The sequence below is a fragment of the Octopus sinensis genome, linkage group LG8 (assembly GCF_006345805.1).
Source record: "Octopus sinensis linkage group LG8, ASM634580v1, whole genome shotgun sequence".
Classification (NCBI taxonomy): domain Eukaryota; kingdom Metazoa; phylum Mollusca; class Cephalopoda; order Octopoda; family Octopodidae; genus Octopus; species Octopus sinensis.
In genome coordinates, this window is record NC_043004.1 from 101,862,407 (window position 1) to 101,878,264 (window position 15,858).

General features: G+C 36.5%; 2 protein-coding genes across 2 annotated transcripts in view; one reads left to right on the forward strand and one right to left on the reverse strand.

Annotated features, from left to right (window-relative positions):
• LOC115214883 (DBH-like monooxygenase protein 1) overlaps nt 1-15,858 on the reverse strand; it is a 125,610-nt gene that overhangs the window by 66,914 nt on the left and 42,838 nt on the right. The window lies entirely within an intron of this gene.
• The window catches only part of LOC115214886 (DBH-like monooxygenase protein 1), a 41,798-nt gene continuing 37,615 nt past the window's right edge, over nt 11,676-15,858 (forward strand). Inside the window, exon 1 of the mRNA XM_036505627.1 lies at nt 11,676-12,071. Coding sequence (XP_036361520.1) covers nt 11,823-12,071 — 249 coding nt within the window. The 5' untranslated portion in view covers nt 11,676-11,822. The remainder of the gene's footprint in view (nt 12,072-15,858) is intronic.

A 15,858-nucleotide genomic window follows, 5' to 3' on the forward strand; every position in this document is an offset into this window, starting at 1 on the left:
ATAAATAATAATAATAATAATAAGAAGAAGAAGAAGAGAAGAAGAAGAAGAAGAAGAAGAAGAAGAAGAAAAAGAAGAAGAAGAAGAAGAAGAGAAGATACACCGGGGGACGTTTAAGATGTAAGAACGATAAAACAGAGCTCCGAAATCTATCCACAAACATCGAAAACAAGGACATCGTATGGAGCCAAAGATTTACTAACAAAGGATTGGACTGTATCCGAGTAAGTAATACTCATTGAAATTTATTACTATTTTCGAAACGAAATGATGTATTTTGGCTCGATATCATCTCCACCTCTAACACAACACATGTAAACATGCGTGGATTATTACGATCCATCAACACTAGATCATCCCCCGACCCCAAACACCATGTACAAAGGAACTAAGAAGAAATTAAATACCACCGATATTATTCAACCCAAGAATAACAATCGGGAGGTACGTACTTTAAACTTACAACACAAAATGTACGAAAAACTACACGGGCAAAACAATGTGACAACAGAAATGAACGGACCGGTACCCTACGAAAATGAAGACCGTCAAAATAGTGGGCCGGACGTTGTTCCTCATGTCCCGCAATTAAAACCCAAAAGACATAAATGGACACGTGAGGAATACATTTCTATCTTACACGCATACTTCACAGCAGTGCTCTACCCAAAAAATGAAAACACAACAACACATACATATAAAATATGGAAGGAAAATATTATAAATATAGACTTGGCTACATCAATGAACCCTAATAAATTAGCTAACGCACACAAAAAAAATATCAGAAATAGAAATAGAACATCTAAAAGAAAAAATACACCAGAGAAATGTAGATAGAAGCCACACAACAATGCCCAATAATATAAACACTGAAACAGTAAAACACGAAGATAAACGTAACATTCCCAAGAAACACGATGTAAACAAAAAACAACAAACCCAGATCGTAAGGATGCATAATAATACACGACAAACAGCAAGCCAAAACACGGCAAACAAACATATAAATAAGAAAGAAAGCGACACAAATCTAAAACCTGGAAACAACGAAGGGGAGCCTAATGATTATGATAATATAAAAAGTAAAATAATCAAAGAACTGAAAACCACAGAGCTCAAAATGGACCACCGACCATACCTCCCAAAAATCTAAATAGACAAAACAACACCAATTATAAACTGCATAAACCTAGCCGTCACGGAACTAATAGCCACTGAAACAAAAAGCGATATCACTGAGCTAAATGACTTAGTATACGCAGCAGCCACTGCAGCCACAAAAGAAGCTGGATACTCACTCAAACCCATCCAAACAGGAGTACCACCACCCAAACAAACCCTGTGGATAAATAACATCCAAAACAAAATACAAAAAATGAGAAAAGATCTGTCGATTCTTAATGAAATCAGCAGACAATCAACGCTACTGAGCAACAAAAAGAAAATAAAAATACTCCGCAAATATAACATCAGAGATGAAGATTTACCTGAGATAAAAAAGCTGAAGCAAGATATCCTTGCCAAAGCACAAAGGATCCGCCGGTACGAGAAACGCCAGCGCTTCTTTGAACAAAACAAAAAGTTCAACTCCAACCCCAAAAACTTCTACCAAGAACTGGGCAAAAATAAAATAGAAATCACTGCAGCACCAACGGCAGAAGAAGTGGAAGAATTCTGGAGAGAAATATGGTCGGCGAACGAACAACCAAAAACAAGGAGTATCAAAACAACAAACTCAGCATCTGAGCAACTTTGGACCCCCATAACAACTGAAAAGGTCACCCAGGCACTGCAAAGACTAAGCAACTGGAAGGCACCTAGGCATGACAAGATCCCCAACTTCTGGTTGAAATATCTAACAGGAACGCATAGAGCCAGAGACAATGCCTGAATGGCTCACGAAGGGAAAAACCATCTTAACTCCCAAATCAAATGAGACAGCAAAACCAGAAAACTACAGACCAATAACCTGTCTCCCTACAATGTACAAGGCATTTACTGCAGTGATATCGCAAAGGTTGAACAAGCACCTGGACGAAAACAGCCTGTTTCCAGAAGAGCAGAAAGGATACCGCAAAGGCTCATATGGCTGTAAAGATCAACTACTGATTAAAAAAGCCATAACTGAAGACAGCCACAGAAAGAAGAATGGCCTCAGTATGGCCTGGATCGACTACAAAAAGGCGTTTGATAGCTTCCCCCACACATGGATCCTCGAAACACTAGTCATTAACAAAGTAGCACCAACAATTATAAAATTCATAGGGCACTCTATGAATAAATGGCAAACAGTGCTACACCTCCAAACAAAAGAGGGACTCATGAAAACCAAATTCATCCCCATTAGAAGAGGAATATTCCAGGGAGACACGCTCTACCCACTCCTTTTCTGCTTGGCACTGTCACCTCTATCTGATATGCTAATTAGAACTGAATGCGGATATAAATGTTACGGCAAAACGATCAGCCACCTTTTATATATGGATGACCTAAAACTATACGCTGCAAATGACAAACAGCTGGAAATACTATTAAAGACAGTTCATGGATTTACCAAAGAAGTAGATATGAAATTTGGATTAGAAAAATGCGCCAAAGTAACCCTGAAAAGGGGAAAACTAGTTAAGAGTAGCAACATCACACTAGATAAAACCAATGAAATAAAAGAACTAGACAAAGCCAAACTTACAAATACTTAGGAATTACCAAAAACATGTAATGAAAAGAAATATTACAAGTAACTGCAGAATATGTGGAGATGGACAAGAAACAATAAATCATATTATCTCTAGCTGCCCAGTCCTGGCTAAGAAGGAATATATTCACAGACATGACAGAGTTGGAACCTACATACATTGGAAGCTATGCCAACATTATGGAATAACAACAGAAAAAAGATGGTATAGGCACACACCAGAAAACGTCACAGAAAACGAGAAAGCAACCATACACTGGGATGTGCCGATACACACAGATAGAGAAATTAAGGCCAACAGACCAGATATAGTTGTCAGAGACCATGAAGAAAGAAAATGCTTTCTAATTGATGTATCAATACCGGCTGATGACAACGTGTCTCTAAAAGAAATGGAGAACCTCTCAAAATACAAAGACCTGGAAATAGAGGTAACTAGAATGTGGAATCTGAAAACAGAAACAATTCCTATCATAGTAGGTGCATTAGGCATGATAAAAAATATTCAGACAAATACATAACAAAAACAACAGGACTTACAAACACATATAACATACAGAAAATTGCACTACTAGGCACTGCACACATCCTACGCAGAACACTTTCCATACAATAACCATCAGAGCATCACAACAAATCACAGCACATACCCAAGGCACACAGAGCTGTGCTCGGTAGTGAAGTGAAAGCACGCTAAAAATAAGACTACTGAATAATAATAATAATAATGATAATAATATAATAATAATAATAATAATAATAATAATAATAATAATAATAATAATAATAATATAATAAATGCCTGATGCAGTACCAGGCAGTGGCTCTCATGGCTTCTGATCTTAACTGATTGGAAGTGTTATCATGTACATTGTTTTGTCTTGGTATAAAAGATGGGCTACAGCAAATATTCTGCTCAATACCACAGATTTGCTTGTCGGTTGTTTGACCGTAACCAGTTGAGCATGTCCCTTAGTGGCTGACGATATGTGCATCTATGATCACGAGCAGAAGTAGTGGGAGAGCATCATAGCCATGTGTTGAGAAGGATTCTTTGGGGTTTGAATAATTCACCTCTGGAAACATGGGTGTTTCGTTCAATGTCCGTAAACAACTCTTATTCAGGGACCTTTTGAGTGGGATGGGTTACTCGATCTGAAGAAAATTCTAACTGGGCTCCACCTGCAAGGTCATGTGCTGTTTATCTTGATATGAGATCACCATGTCGCGCACATATGGTTGTGATGCATGTGCCTGGTGTACCCTTATCAGACGGGTAGTCATGATGGGTATACTGGGCTTCGTATATTTTACCCTAGTGTCACTTTGATGGCATGCTCTGCTCGCTCACTCAATAATAATAATAATAATAAATAAGACATGACAGAGTTGGCCAATATAATAAGACATGACAGAGTTGGCCAATATCTACACTGGCTAATAAGTCGGCATTACAATATCAAAACTGCCGACAAGTGGTGTAGCCACCACCCTGAAGATGTAACTGAAGGAGAAAATGTAACCATTCTGTGGGATTTTCCAGTACTTACAGACCGAACCATCAAGGCCAATAAACCGGATATTCTTGTGAAAGACCAGAACAATAAAGTTTGCTTATTGATCGACATGAGCATCCCCTGTGATCATAATATCTCGGCGAAAGAGTTTGACAAGCTCAGAAAATATAAAGACCTGTTCATTGAAATTGAGAAAATGTGGCATCTCAAGGCGGTTACCATACCAGTGATCGTAGGAGCACTAGGAATGATCAAGAAGGGAATCGAAAATTATATGAGAATGATCCCTGGTTTACCATCCCTGCAAGAAGTGCAAAAGATTGTCTTAACTGGTACATCACACGTATTGAGAAGAGCATTGTCGATGTGAGAACTATTACTACCCATGTATATTTTAATTTAACTTTATTTCTATAAAAAAAAATGAACGAACTAGTGAGTTCAGTTTAATGGCCTACCAATGTATACTATGAGTTTCTTTGCCCTAGGAGTCGGGAAGACTCGGCAAGAAATGGAAGCAAATTTGAAAGAAGAAAAACCCATAAATAATAATAATAATAATAATAATAATAATAATAATAATAATAATAATAATAATAATAATAATAATTGACTATAAAAAGGCATTCGACAGTATACCGCATCCATGGATCTTGAGATCGCTGGACATCTTCAAAATTTTCCCTGTGATTTCAAGCTTCCTGAAGCACAATATGTCGTTGTGGAATACGAATCTTCAATTATACCACTCTAATGGAGTACTTGCCTCAGAAAATATAAACATCAACTGTGGAATTTTTCAAGGTGACTCACTTTCACCTTCAATATTCTGCATAGCCCTAATACCCCTTACAAATGAATTAAACAGAACAGGGTATGGGTATAAAATTGCCAATAAAAAAATAAGCCATCTATTTTATATGGATGACTTAAAACTCTATGGTAAAGACAATAATGAACTTGAAGGCCTATTGCGCACTGTGAAAGCATTCGGCGATGACATCGGGATGGAGTTTGGACTTGAGAAGTGTGCCAAGGCCACTTTCCAGAAAGGGAAAGTGAAGACCACAAATTCAGTCGTGTTAGATGTTGACACAGTCATAAGAGAGCTTGAGCAAGAACAAACATACAAATATTTAGGGATAAATGAAGGCTCTGGTATTCAACATGCAAGCATGAAAGAGAAGATCAGGAAGGAATGTTATAGGAGAGTTCGTGCAGTCCTGAAATCTGAACTAAATGCACGTAACAAGGTGTTAGCTATAAATTCCTCAGCAGTTCCAGTTGTTACTTATAGCTACAATGAGTTGAACTGGAATATGAGTGAAGTAAAGAATATAGACAGGAAAATAGGCAAGCTGCTGAGTTGTAATAGGATGCACCACCCAAAGGAAGATGTAGATCGCCTTTACCTTCCCAGAGCCCAAGGAGGTCGAGGCCTGATCCAATTTGAACTAGCTTACAAAACAACCACAATTGGACTGGCCAAATATCTCGAAATAACGAATGACTGGATGCTAAAGCTCGTAGAAAATCACGAGAGACGAAAGAAGCTTCATTCTATCATTCTATCAAAAAATTTGCTATTGATCTCGTGCAGGATACCCAAACTGAACAACCCGAGGGAAGTACGGCAACTATTGTTGCAAAGAAGGTAAAAATAATGGCAACGAAAAAAGCGCACGAGCAATTGGCTGATAGGTGGGAGGAGAAACCTCTGCACGGCAAATATGTGGCCCGTAGCAAACAAGCTGATGTTGACCAGAAGCAAACCCATCAGTGGCTACGGAGCTCAGGGCTAAAAGCAGAGAGCGAAGGTTTCATCCTGGCTGCTCAAGATCAAAGCCTATTAACCCGGAACTATCAGGCCAATGTAATGAAAAATGGAGCAGACCCAAAATGCCGATTCTGCAATGACATGATTGAAACAGTGGACCACCTAATCTCTGGATGTAAAGTCTTAGCACCAGTGGAGTATAAATCAAGACATGACAGAGTTGGCCAATATCTACACTGGCTAATAAGTCGGCATTATAATATCAAAACTGCCGACAAGTGGTATAATCACCACCCTGAGGCTGTAACTGAAGGAGAAAATGTAACCATTCTGTGGGACTTTCCAGTACATACAGACCGAACCATCAAAGCCAATAAACCAGATATTGTTGTGAAAGACAAAAACAATAAAGTTTGCTTATTGATCGACATGAGCATCCCCTGTGATCATAATATCTCGGCGAAAGAATTTGACAAGCTCAGAAAATATAAAGACCTGCTCATTGAAATTCAGAAAATGTGGCATCTCAAGGCGGTTACCATACCAGTGATCGTAGGAGCACTAGGAATGATCAAGAAACGAACCGAAAATTATATGAGAATGATCCCTGGCTTACCATCCCTGCAAGAAGTACAAAAGATTGTCTTAACTGGTACATCACACGTATTGAGAAGAGCATTGTCGATGTGAGAACTATTACTACCCATATATATTTTAATTTAACTTTATTTCTATCAAAAAAAAAAAAATGAACGAACTAGTGAGTTCAGTTTAATGGCCTACCAATGTATACTATGAGTTTCTTTGCCCTAGGAGTCGGGAAGACACTCGGCAAGAAATGGAGGCAAATTTGAAAGAAGAAAAACCCATAAATAATAATAATAATAATAATGATAATAATAATAATAATAATAATAATAATAATAATATAATAATAATAATAATAATAATAATAATAATAATAATAATAACAACAACAACAATAATAATAATAATATTTTTTTTATTGGCCACAAGGGCTCACAAACAGAACATTAAAAGACATGCAACAATATTAAAGACAAAACAGGACAAAAATGGGTCTTTGCATTTATACAATGTAATACCAAAAAAGTGAAACAATTTAAACTCCCAATAAGGGAGGCGCTTTAAGGTCCTCGTGGAAAAACCTATAAAAACCAACAGGGCAAGAACCCTTCTCCTTTGTTTTACAGGTGCACACGCTCGGAATTGGTCCTTTCACACTGGCCATTCTTCCAGCATTCACCCACCCTTGAACAAGCTTGCTCCAAAGCAACACTTCCCTCTCCAACCTCAGCTTCCTTTTCAAGTGAAACTTGTAAAAGTTGATGAAAGCTTGGCCAAAGAGGAAAGTGCCTTGTTTTCAGCCCTTTCCACCATACTACCTCTTTCGCTATAGCCACTAGATAATTAAAAATTGCCTGCAACTCCTGGCCAAAGGAGAGCGAGAGGGAACCTTCATAGTAGATTCAGCAGATAGCCGGATTCGTATCACACGAGATGCCACAACCTCAGCGCATTCCATAATGATTTCTTTTCATCCACAACTTTTCTTGCGACTCTTTCCATGACATCAGGAGGGTATCTCCCCTTGTAATCTTCGTTTTGTAATTTCTAGGCATGGCATGTTAAACTGAAATAGAAGAGGTAGGTTTTTGCATGCCTGGGGTAAGTTGATACACTGTAACAATTAGCCCCGACGATGAATTTCTGAGGATTACCTCGTACACAGCACTTGCAATGCATGGCATCCAGGGAACACAACTTCATGAATCGAAGGCAACTTCCAACACTTCCTAATGAGCCACAAAGTATTTCAGTAACACCACTTTTAGAGTTAGAAACAATGGGCTTGTAACAATTTACCCGTGTTAAAGATAGACCCTGTTTCCCCTATTGCATTGAATAAATCAAAATGCGCTTACAGCAGAGTTAACTCTTCTACAGAGTGAAGACATTAGTAAATCTCTTGCTATTTTTATTAATCTTCAGTCGTCTGCACAAAAACCGCGATGAAAATACGTCAGGTATTCTTAATTTTATTCTCAGCCATTCCCCATGTTAAACACAAGCTAAAGAGATAAAATAGACAAAGCTATGCAACCTATTTTCACGTGAATATTAAAGGCACGACACAAAAATAAACTGGAAATTCAACTTAATCACGAAAAGAATATCGTGTCATGTCTAGTACACGTTAGTGCTTACAATAACAAATCGAATGAGTCATTCTAGACCTGTTTCTTTTTGCATTGTATACTAAAGGAAATTTCATAATAAAAGTATAGAGAACATAAACTAAGCCTAACATATGATCTGTATGTTAAATGAATCACCGAACATTACGTACATTATATTCACATGCATTTAATCTCTATCACTCAAGGATACATCCGCGTAAACCTTGTATACTCTCATGTGTGAGGAAATGGAAATTTTTTGGTATCATCTATTCTCCATTACACGTGTTTCATTTGCTAATGAGACTTGCAAAGGTTAACATGTTCTATAAACTTGTAAGGAATTTCTTATCAAAATTCGTCTGACACAAGAAATTTCTTAATATACAAAAATGCATTACAGAAATGAATTTATTATACAAAGATACATTTATAATACAAAAACGCATTTATAATATATAAACGCATTTTATACAATAATGCGTTTAAAAAGGTGTATTTTATAATTACAAAATGCATTTTTATAAATACAAAATTCACGAGTATTCAAATATAGCGCTTTTATTTGGATACTCATTAGGAACTTCACAAAACTTCACAAATATCCCTAGTGAAGGAAAGAGAAACACAGATATACACACATACGTGTGTAGGCACAGACACACATATATCTCGAGCACATAGATATACAGTATATATACCTAGCTACACAAACACGCATATATCTATACATTTTTTTCTGCCAGTGGCCTAGTATCTATACAAAGTCTATAGACGTTTCTTTTTCATATAAAAATTAGTGTAGATTTAAGTACAAAGAGGCGAGCCTTAACAGGTTGCCTAACATACTAGAAAGAACAGTCAAAAAGTCCAAACCACAGCCAAGAGCAATTTCGAAGGGAATGATCGGATGGAAGATACAGGAAATTTACCATAAAATGCGCCATCTGAAAGATCCAGCCTTGGCATATTGCATACAGAAATTCGGTATCTGCCTTGATAATATACCCACCTTTTACCATATATATATATATATATATATATATATTATATATATATAATATTATATATATATATATATATATATATATAATATATATATATATATATTATATATATATAATATATATATATATATAATATATATATATATATATGTATATATATATATATATATATATATATATATTTATTTATATATATATATATATATATATTTATTTATTTATTTATATATATATATATATACACAAACACACAAACACACACAACCATACACATATACACATACATACACATACGTGCACAAACCAATACAAATACCCATATACATACATACACACTCACACACACAGACTGTTAAGGGAGCAATAAAACAAGACAAAATAATACATACATATACAAGTGACACCTATAATAAGAGTAATGAAAATAATGATTTCTTTTATTGGCCACAAAGGCACAAGACATGGAATGGAGAACAGCATCAAAGTACGAGCTACGACACACCAGATAAAAATAAAACATCGATCAAAGGGAGACACGAACACATCAAAAGGATATATAATAGAAATTAGAGAAATAAAATAATTAATAGATAAATAATTAGAATCCCCAAAGCAGCTAGTCAGAAAATCTCGATAAGAAACGAAAGTAGAAATTATACTGATTAATGTTTATCGCCACTTCAACAGATGTTAGTTCTTCAGCGTGATTGAAACAGATGTTACTACCGTTTTTAACTCCAGGAGGAGTTTTCTCTAGCTGGTAATCGATGTAATCTGCACCCGATATATTCTGCAAGCAGGGAAGCGAACTCCTACCAATAGCAACAGCGACGGAACCATTTTCATTGGTAGACACTCGTCCGCTAGTGATAGCAGTAGTCTGCTTCAGCATGCACTAGAACGTTAAAAAAGGTAGTAATATCAGTTCCTATGGAACAACCATATTGAAGTGGCAATAAACATTACGTCTCAGTATAGTTACTGGTTACTACTTATTTTTATATATATTTCGGAGCTGGAGCAGATTACTGCTATCTTTAGCGGATGGGTGTCCACCATTGAGGATGAGTAGAAATAGCGAGAAAGTGTTCGCTCTGGTAATCCGGTCTTTATCGCTAGAAAATGGTAGGGGTTCGCTCCCCTGTTTGCAATATATATCGGGTGCAGATTGCATCGATAACCTGCTGGAGAAGGCTCCTCCTGAGCTTAAAACGATAGTAACATCCATATTGAAGTGACGCTGAGTATTACTTCTCAGTATACTCTCATCTCTTGTAGAAATTTTTTAACTTTTTTAATTTGCTTAATGCCGACATTGTTATCTGTATACGTTAACATACTGTTTCAGATGAAAGAACAAATAAGAAAGTATTCCGAACTAATGATAAATATGCAGGTACTATCTGTAACACTAGATTATATTGGAGACTTTGATTATATAATTAGTTGTGTTAGTGCCAATGTCGAAAAACTGGATTTCGCAAAAACTAGGAAGGACAACACTAATTAGAAATTCTAATGATAATTCTAGGGAATGGCGAGCACATTAATATTACAGTGAGATGTTTAATGTAAAGAAGGGTGAGAAAGATAAATGAAGCATGAAATATACGATGATCATGCGCCATAAATGAAGAAACTGTCAGAAATTTCCAGGATAGGAATTGCAAGACGGTTTGAGAAAGAAACTGTCAGCCGCGAATGCAGTGAAACGAATGCCTGTTCATACGGAGATCAGCCATGTTGTTTTTAGTATTCTGATGATTAATGTTAGACATATCCCCCGTTTTAACAAGACCATGAGACATCTTGGTTACCTCTATCGAAATTCTTTCTGTTGCAAGCATTGGGTCCAGTTTTTCAGTTTCAGGATACCCCCCTCCTCCATTCACCGGTGTCGGTGACCTTGTGAAGGGCAATGGCCACTGCCTTGTTTCGTAAATAAAAGGATACAAAACAATTCATTAAGTTGATTTAAGTGTATGAGACAGTAGGGAGTAGAATGAGCTAAGTTTGTTCAGTGTAGCGTATAATTCTGAATATCATAAATATCATATGTGAGCGTTCTCTTTGCAAAATACAAACAGACTACGGTCTTATGTAAATTATACAGTGTGTTAAATAGCATGTCCATCAGCTGAGATTATCCAAGTACTTGATGAACAAAAACCCTTTAAAAGTATCTAAGAACTAAAAACAGATGACAACTCCTTGAAGATTTAATATCAATGTCCTTATCATACAGAACACTTCTCTCTGATAATTCAATAACATTTATGTTTTACGTGTATTACTGACGTTTTAAGCGTATCTTGCAGTTCTAAAGTTATTGTGTGAATATGAAATAGCAAAAATATGTCAGCGGTGTCTGCCTAGTGTCTAATTTTAGATTACACACCTTCGTGGGAATCATGTGATTATATACCTTCCCTAAAGGCTCATGTGACTATATACCTTTCTTAACCAATCATATGATAACTCAGGTGATTGCATCAAATGCAAATGATCCGTAAAATACATAAGTTACGTCATTCATTTCTCTTATAGCCACTGAATCAAAGTAGTGGTTGTCAATCTACTGAAAATTTCCTTTAACACGCTCAGAAGCCAACACTGATAACAATGTATTTTCTGGCATTCGTGCTTTCCTGCCTTGGTTCCAGTGTTTTGGCGGATGATTATTTTCATTCTCTTTATCTGGACCGCAACAAAACTTATCACCTTTCATGGAAATTCAATAAATCTCACATTGAATTCCATACTGAAGTTAAAACACTCGGTTATGTGATGCTAGGCTTGTCAACGGACGGTAACTTGGAAAACGCCGATGTCTTCTTTGCGGGAGTTTCTAACGGACAACCTTATTCATCGGTAAGTCAAATAGTTTTACAAAAAACACAGTTTTGCTCATTTGCTTCATTACAAATGCATTAATCTAATTTTGTTTGTTTCTTTTTTTTTACTTGTGTTATTATGAAGCAAACCAAACCCAAACAAACAACACAAATTACACTCTACATAGACCTCACTGAAATTTTAATGCTAAAATAACACAAAATACAACAAAACACACCCCTCAAAACAAAACAGACCTTGTATATATACACAATTCAATATCGATTAAAGATAATGTTGCACACTCGCCTCAAACGATTGAAAATAATAATGATGATGATGATGATGATGATGATGATGATGATGATGATGATGATGATGATGATGATGAGGATGAGGATGATGATGATGATGATGCTGATGATGATGATGTTGATCATTTTACAGACACCTTAGTGACAGTTGCCAACAATAGTTTATGGCTGTACTTTTGTAGATTTTGAGAAGTCCATGAAAGTTACTGGTTTTGTAATCAAATCTAGTCAAGTTATCTCTCTCCTTTTCTGTTAAATCTTGTTGGCACTGGTGAATAAGGGTAGAAAGTTTTGTCATTATCTTGGATTAACGGTAGCTGTTAAATTTTTCGTAAAAGGTATTGTCCTGAAAGAAGATTAAGGTAGTGTTTATGTATTATTCTGAGTCCATAATTACTAAAACACTCGTTTTATCGGCTTCTTGTATAATTATGTTATGATCCCCCTTGTGATCATTAATGATTTCCCATTCTTGTTTCTAAAATTTTGAGGTGAGAGTAAATTATAGGGATAATTGGATACCAAATCACAAAAGTTATCCAGAGTTTGATCTTCCTTTTATCGGACAGTAGTTACTTTTATGATGAGGTATTGAGTAATCATTAGAATTCTTGAATATCATTTTGTATATCCTTTAGGTCCGATCTTTGTAGTGTTCGGGTGAATTTCAGTCCTTTTGCGAGAATTTCGATTTGTTGGTTTGAAAGGGTTTTATGTGAGAGATTTATCACCTTCGGGATCTCACATTTGGTTAGTGCTATCGAGTGTCCACGTTTTGAACTAGTTTGCCTAAAAAATTGTTTATTGGGTATTGATATAAGGAATTAGTGTTCTTATTGACTGCCCTTCCGTTGACCCCTGGTCTATTGTGAGTTCTCCGTTGAGGTCGGTTCTGTGTGTGGTTGTCATAATGGTTATATTTTGTGGTTTGGATGAGGTGGTCATTTGGAAGATATGTCTCGAGCAGGAGAAGTTCCTACTTCTTCTTTGGTCATTTTCGAAGTCTTCATTACGTGGAATGTATCTCAGATGTGAGGAGTCCTTATTTTCCTTATAGTCCCGTCCGAAATATATATTCACGAAGAAATTACATCAGAGATGTGGGGGGTTCTTCGGGTGTATCATTGAGTGGGTGTGTTTTGTCTTGCGGTGAAGAGTACATTGGAATTTCCATTTGTGTCTTTGAGAGGGTATTGGCTATTCTTGGTTATGAGTGGGTATATATATATATATATATATATATATATATATTATTAGTGAAACCCCCGTCGTCAAAACACGTGTTTTGTTTTGACGACGGGGGGTTTCTTTGACAAGGCATGATTAGACGAACACACGCACACATAAAATATTTTTCTGCCGCCTGACGGATTTTACAGCAGTGACCTTTGTGTAGGGCTGTTTACCAACTGACGGCCGCGCGATCAAACGCACATACGAACACATAAAATATTTTCTACCCCCTGACGGATTTCTCAGCAGTGACCAGAGTGTAGCGCTTCTTACCAACTTGCGGCCGCGCATATATAGAACAGTACACACACACATGTTTCTAAGTAGATTTTGTCTCGCCCCATATAATACACCTAATATTCTTTAAATAGTCAGAACTTTAGTCTCGATCACAAAGAACATCTAAGCACCCCGTGCTCTCACCCACCGGAATGACCGCTGCCTGACCTGTTAAAATCTTCAACGCACCCACCACCCGTTTTCAACATACATTGAAAAACAGTTTGGCCATGGGCTCTTAGGAGCCTCGTTCGATTTGTTTTGCTCCGCCTCTGTTCTGTTTTTGTTTTTTCCAACGGATTTCCTATTTCTTCCTGAAGAGAAAGACACAATATGGTCTCCTTATTCAATCGGAATTTGGTAAATTGTGGCTTTCGAAACACGTGTAGAATGCAATAAAACGATTTCTGTTCAATCTTCGTTCAACTCCATTTCTTCAATTCACTAATAATATTAAAATTCAATTATCCGCACCAACGCATGGTTGCAACACCATATGGTTGTACCTCCAACCGTGCTGTCTTCTGGTGTGATTTTGCTACCAAGGTATCGGTTAAACTTTTGATTAATCTGCAACAAGATTATTCATCTTTCTATTTCACAAAATATATATATATATATATATATATATGTGTGTGTGTGTGTGTGTGTGTGTGTGTGTGTGTGTGGTGTGTGTGTGTGTGTCTGTCGGTATGTTTGTATGTATTAGCTATCTATCTATTATAGGCGCAGTGTGTAAGGCGGCGAGCTGGCAGAAACGTTAGCACGCCGGGCGAAATGCTTAGCGGTATTTCGTCTGCCGTTACGTTATGAGTTCAAATTTCGCCGAGGTCGACTTTGCCTTTCATCCTTTCGGGGTCGATTAAAATAAGTACCAGTTACGCACTGAGGTCGATATAATCGACTTGATCCGTTTGTCTGTCCTTATTTGTCCCCTCTGTGCGTAGCTCTCTGTGGGTAGTAAAGAAATAAGAAAGTTGTGTATATATATCTATATATATATATATATATATATATATATATATATATATATACACAGAGTAGAACCTCGCAGTACGAGTGCACCGATTTATGATCAATTTGCTGTACGAGCCGAGGCTCGTGCGAGTGTAAATCCGCAGTACCAACGAGTTTCATACAAGTGCTCATTTCACGCATTCCTCTCGTTATGGCAACATCTCTATTATGTTTTTCCCATGGGTCCTAAGAAGGTTAGTCCAAAGAATGCCGAGAAGAAGAAAAAGCTCATTGCGATAGAATTGAAGAAAGAAATCATTGATAAACATGAGAGTGGTGCGTGTAGTGGACATAGCATGACAATACTACCGAAGCATGGCATGGCAGGGTGTAACGAGAAGAACTCTGAACCTCGACGAGATCGTTAAGGCCCCAATGATATTCTGTTAAAATGTACTATTGACGAGTTTTATTTCTTCATTTCCCTGAAGAGAAGATTACATTGTTTTACACCATTTTATTCCTTTGAAATAGTACCAATGATGTCTTCGAAACATGTTTCGGAAGTAAAAGAATTTGAATAACACCCGCGTTTAACTCCATTTATTTATTCATATATATTATAAAAAATATTTCACATAAAACCGGATTTTCTACGTTTAAAAATAAGGTGTTAAGCCCTTTTTACTTCAGTGATTTTTTGCTGCCCTGGTCAATGTTTGTCTATTTGTCTGTGTTAATTGTAAACAAGGGAAAAATACATACCTGTAAATATATATATATATATATATATATATATATATATATGTTTTTTATACATACATACATACATACATACATACATACATACACATACATACATATACATATATACATATATATACATATATATACAAAGAGGGACAAAATTTCAAGGTCAAATCTAATTTTACTTGTGCCTCTGAAAACATAATTTAAGTCACAAGATGCTCGGGCTGCCACCAAGACTTCGTGGGGTCCACGGGACTATCACTCAGACGTAGATACACACTGCATCGACA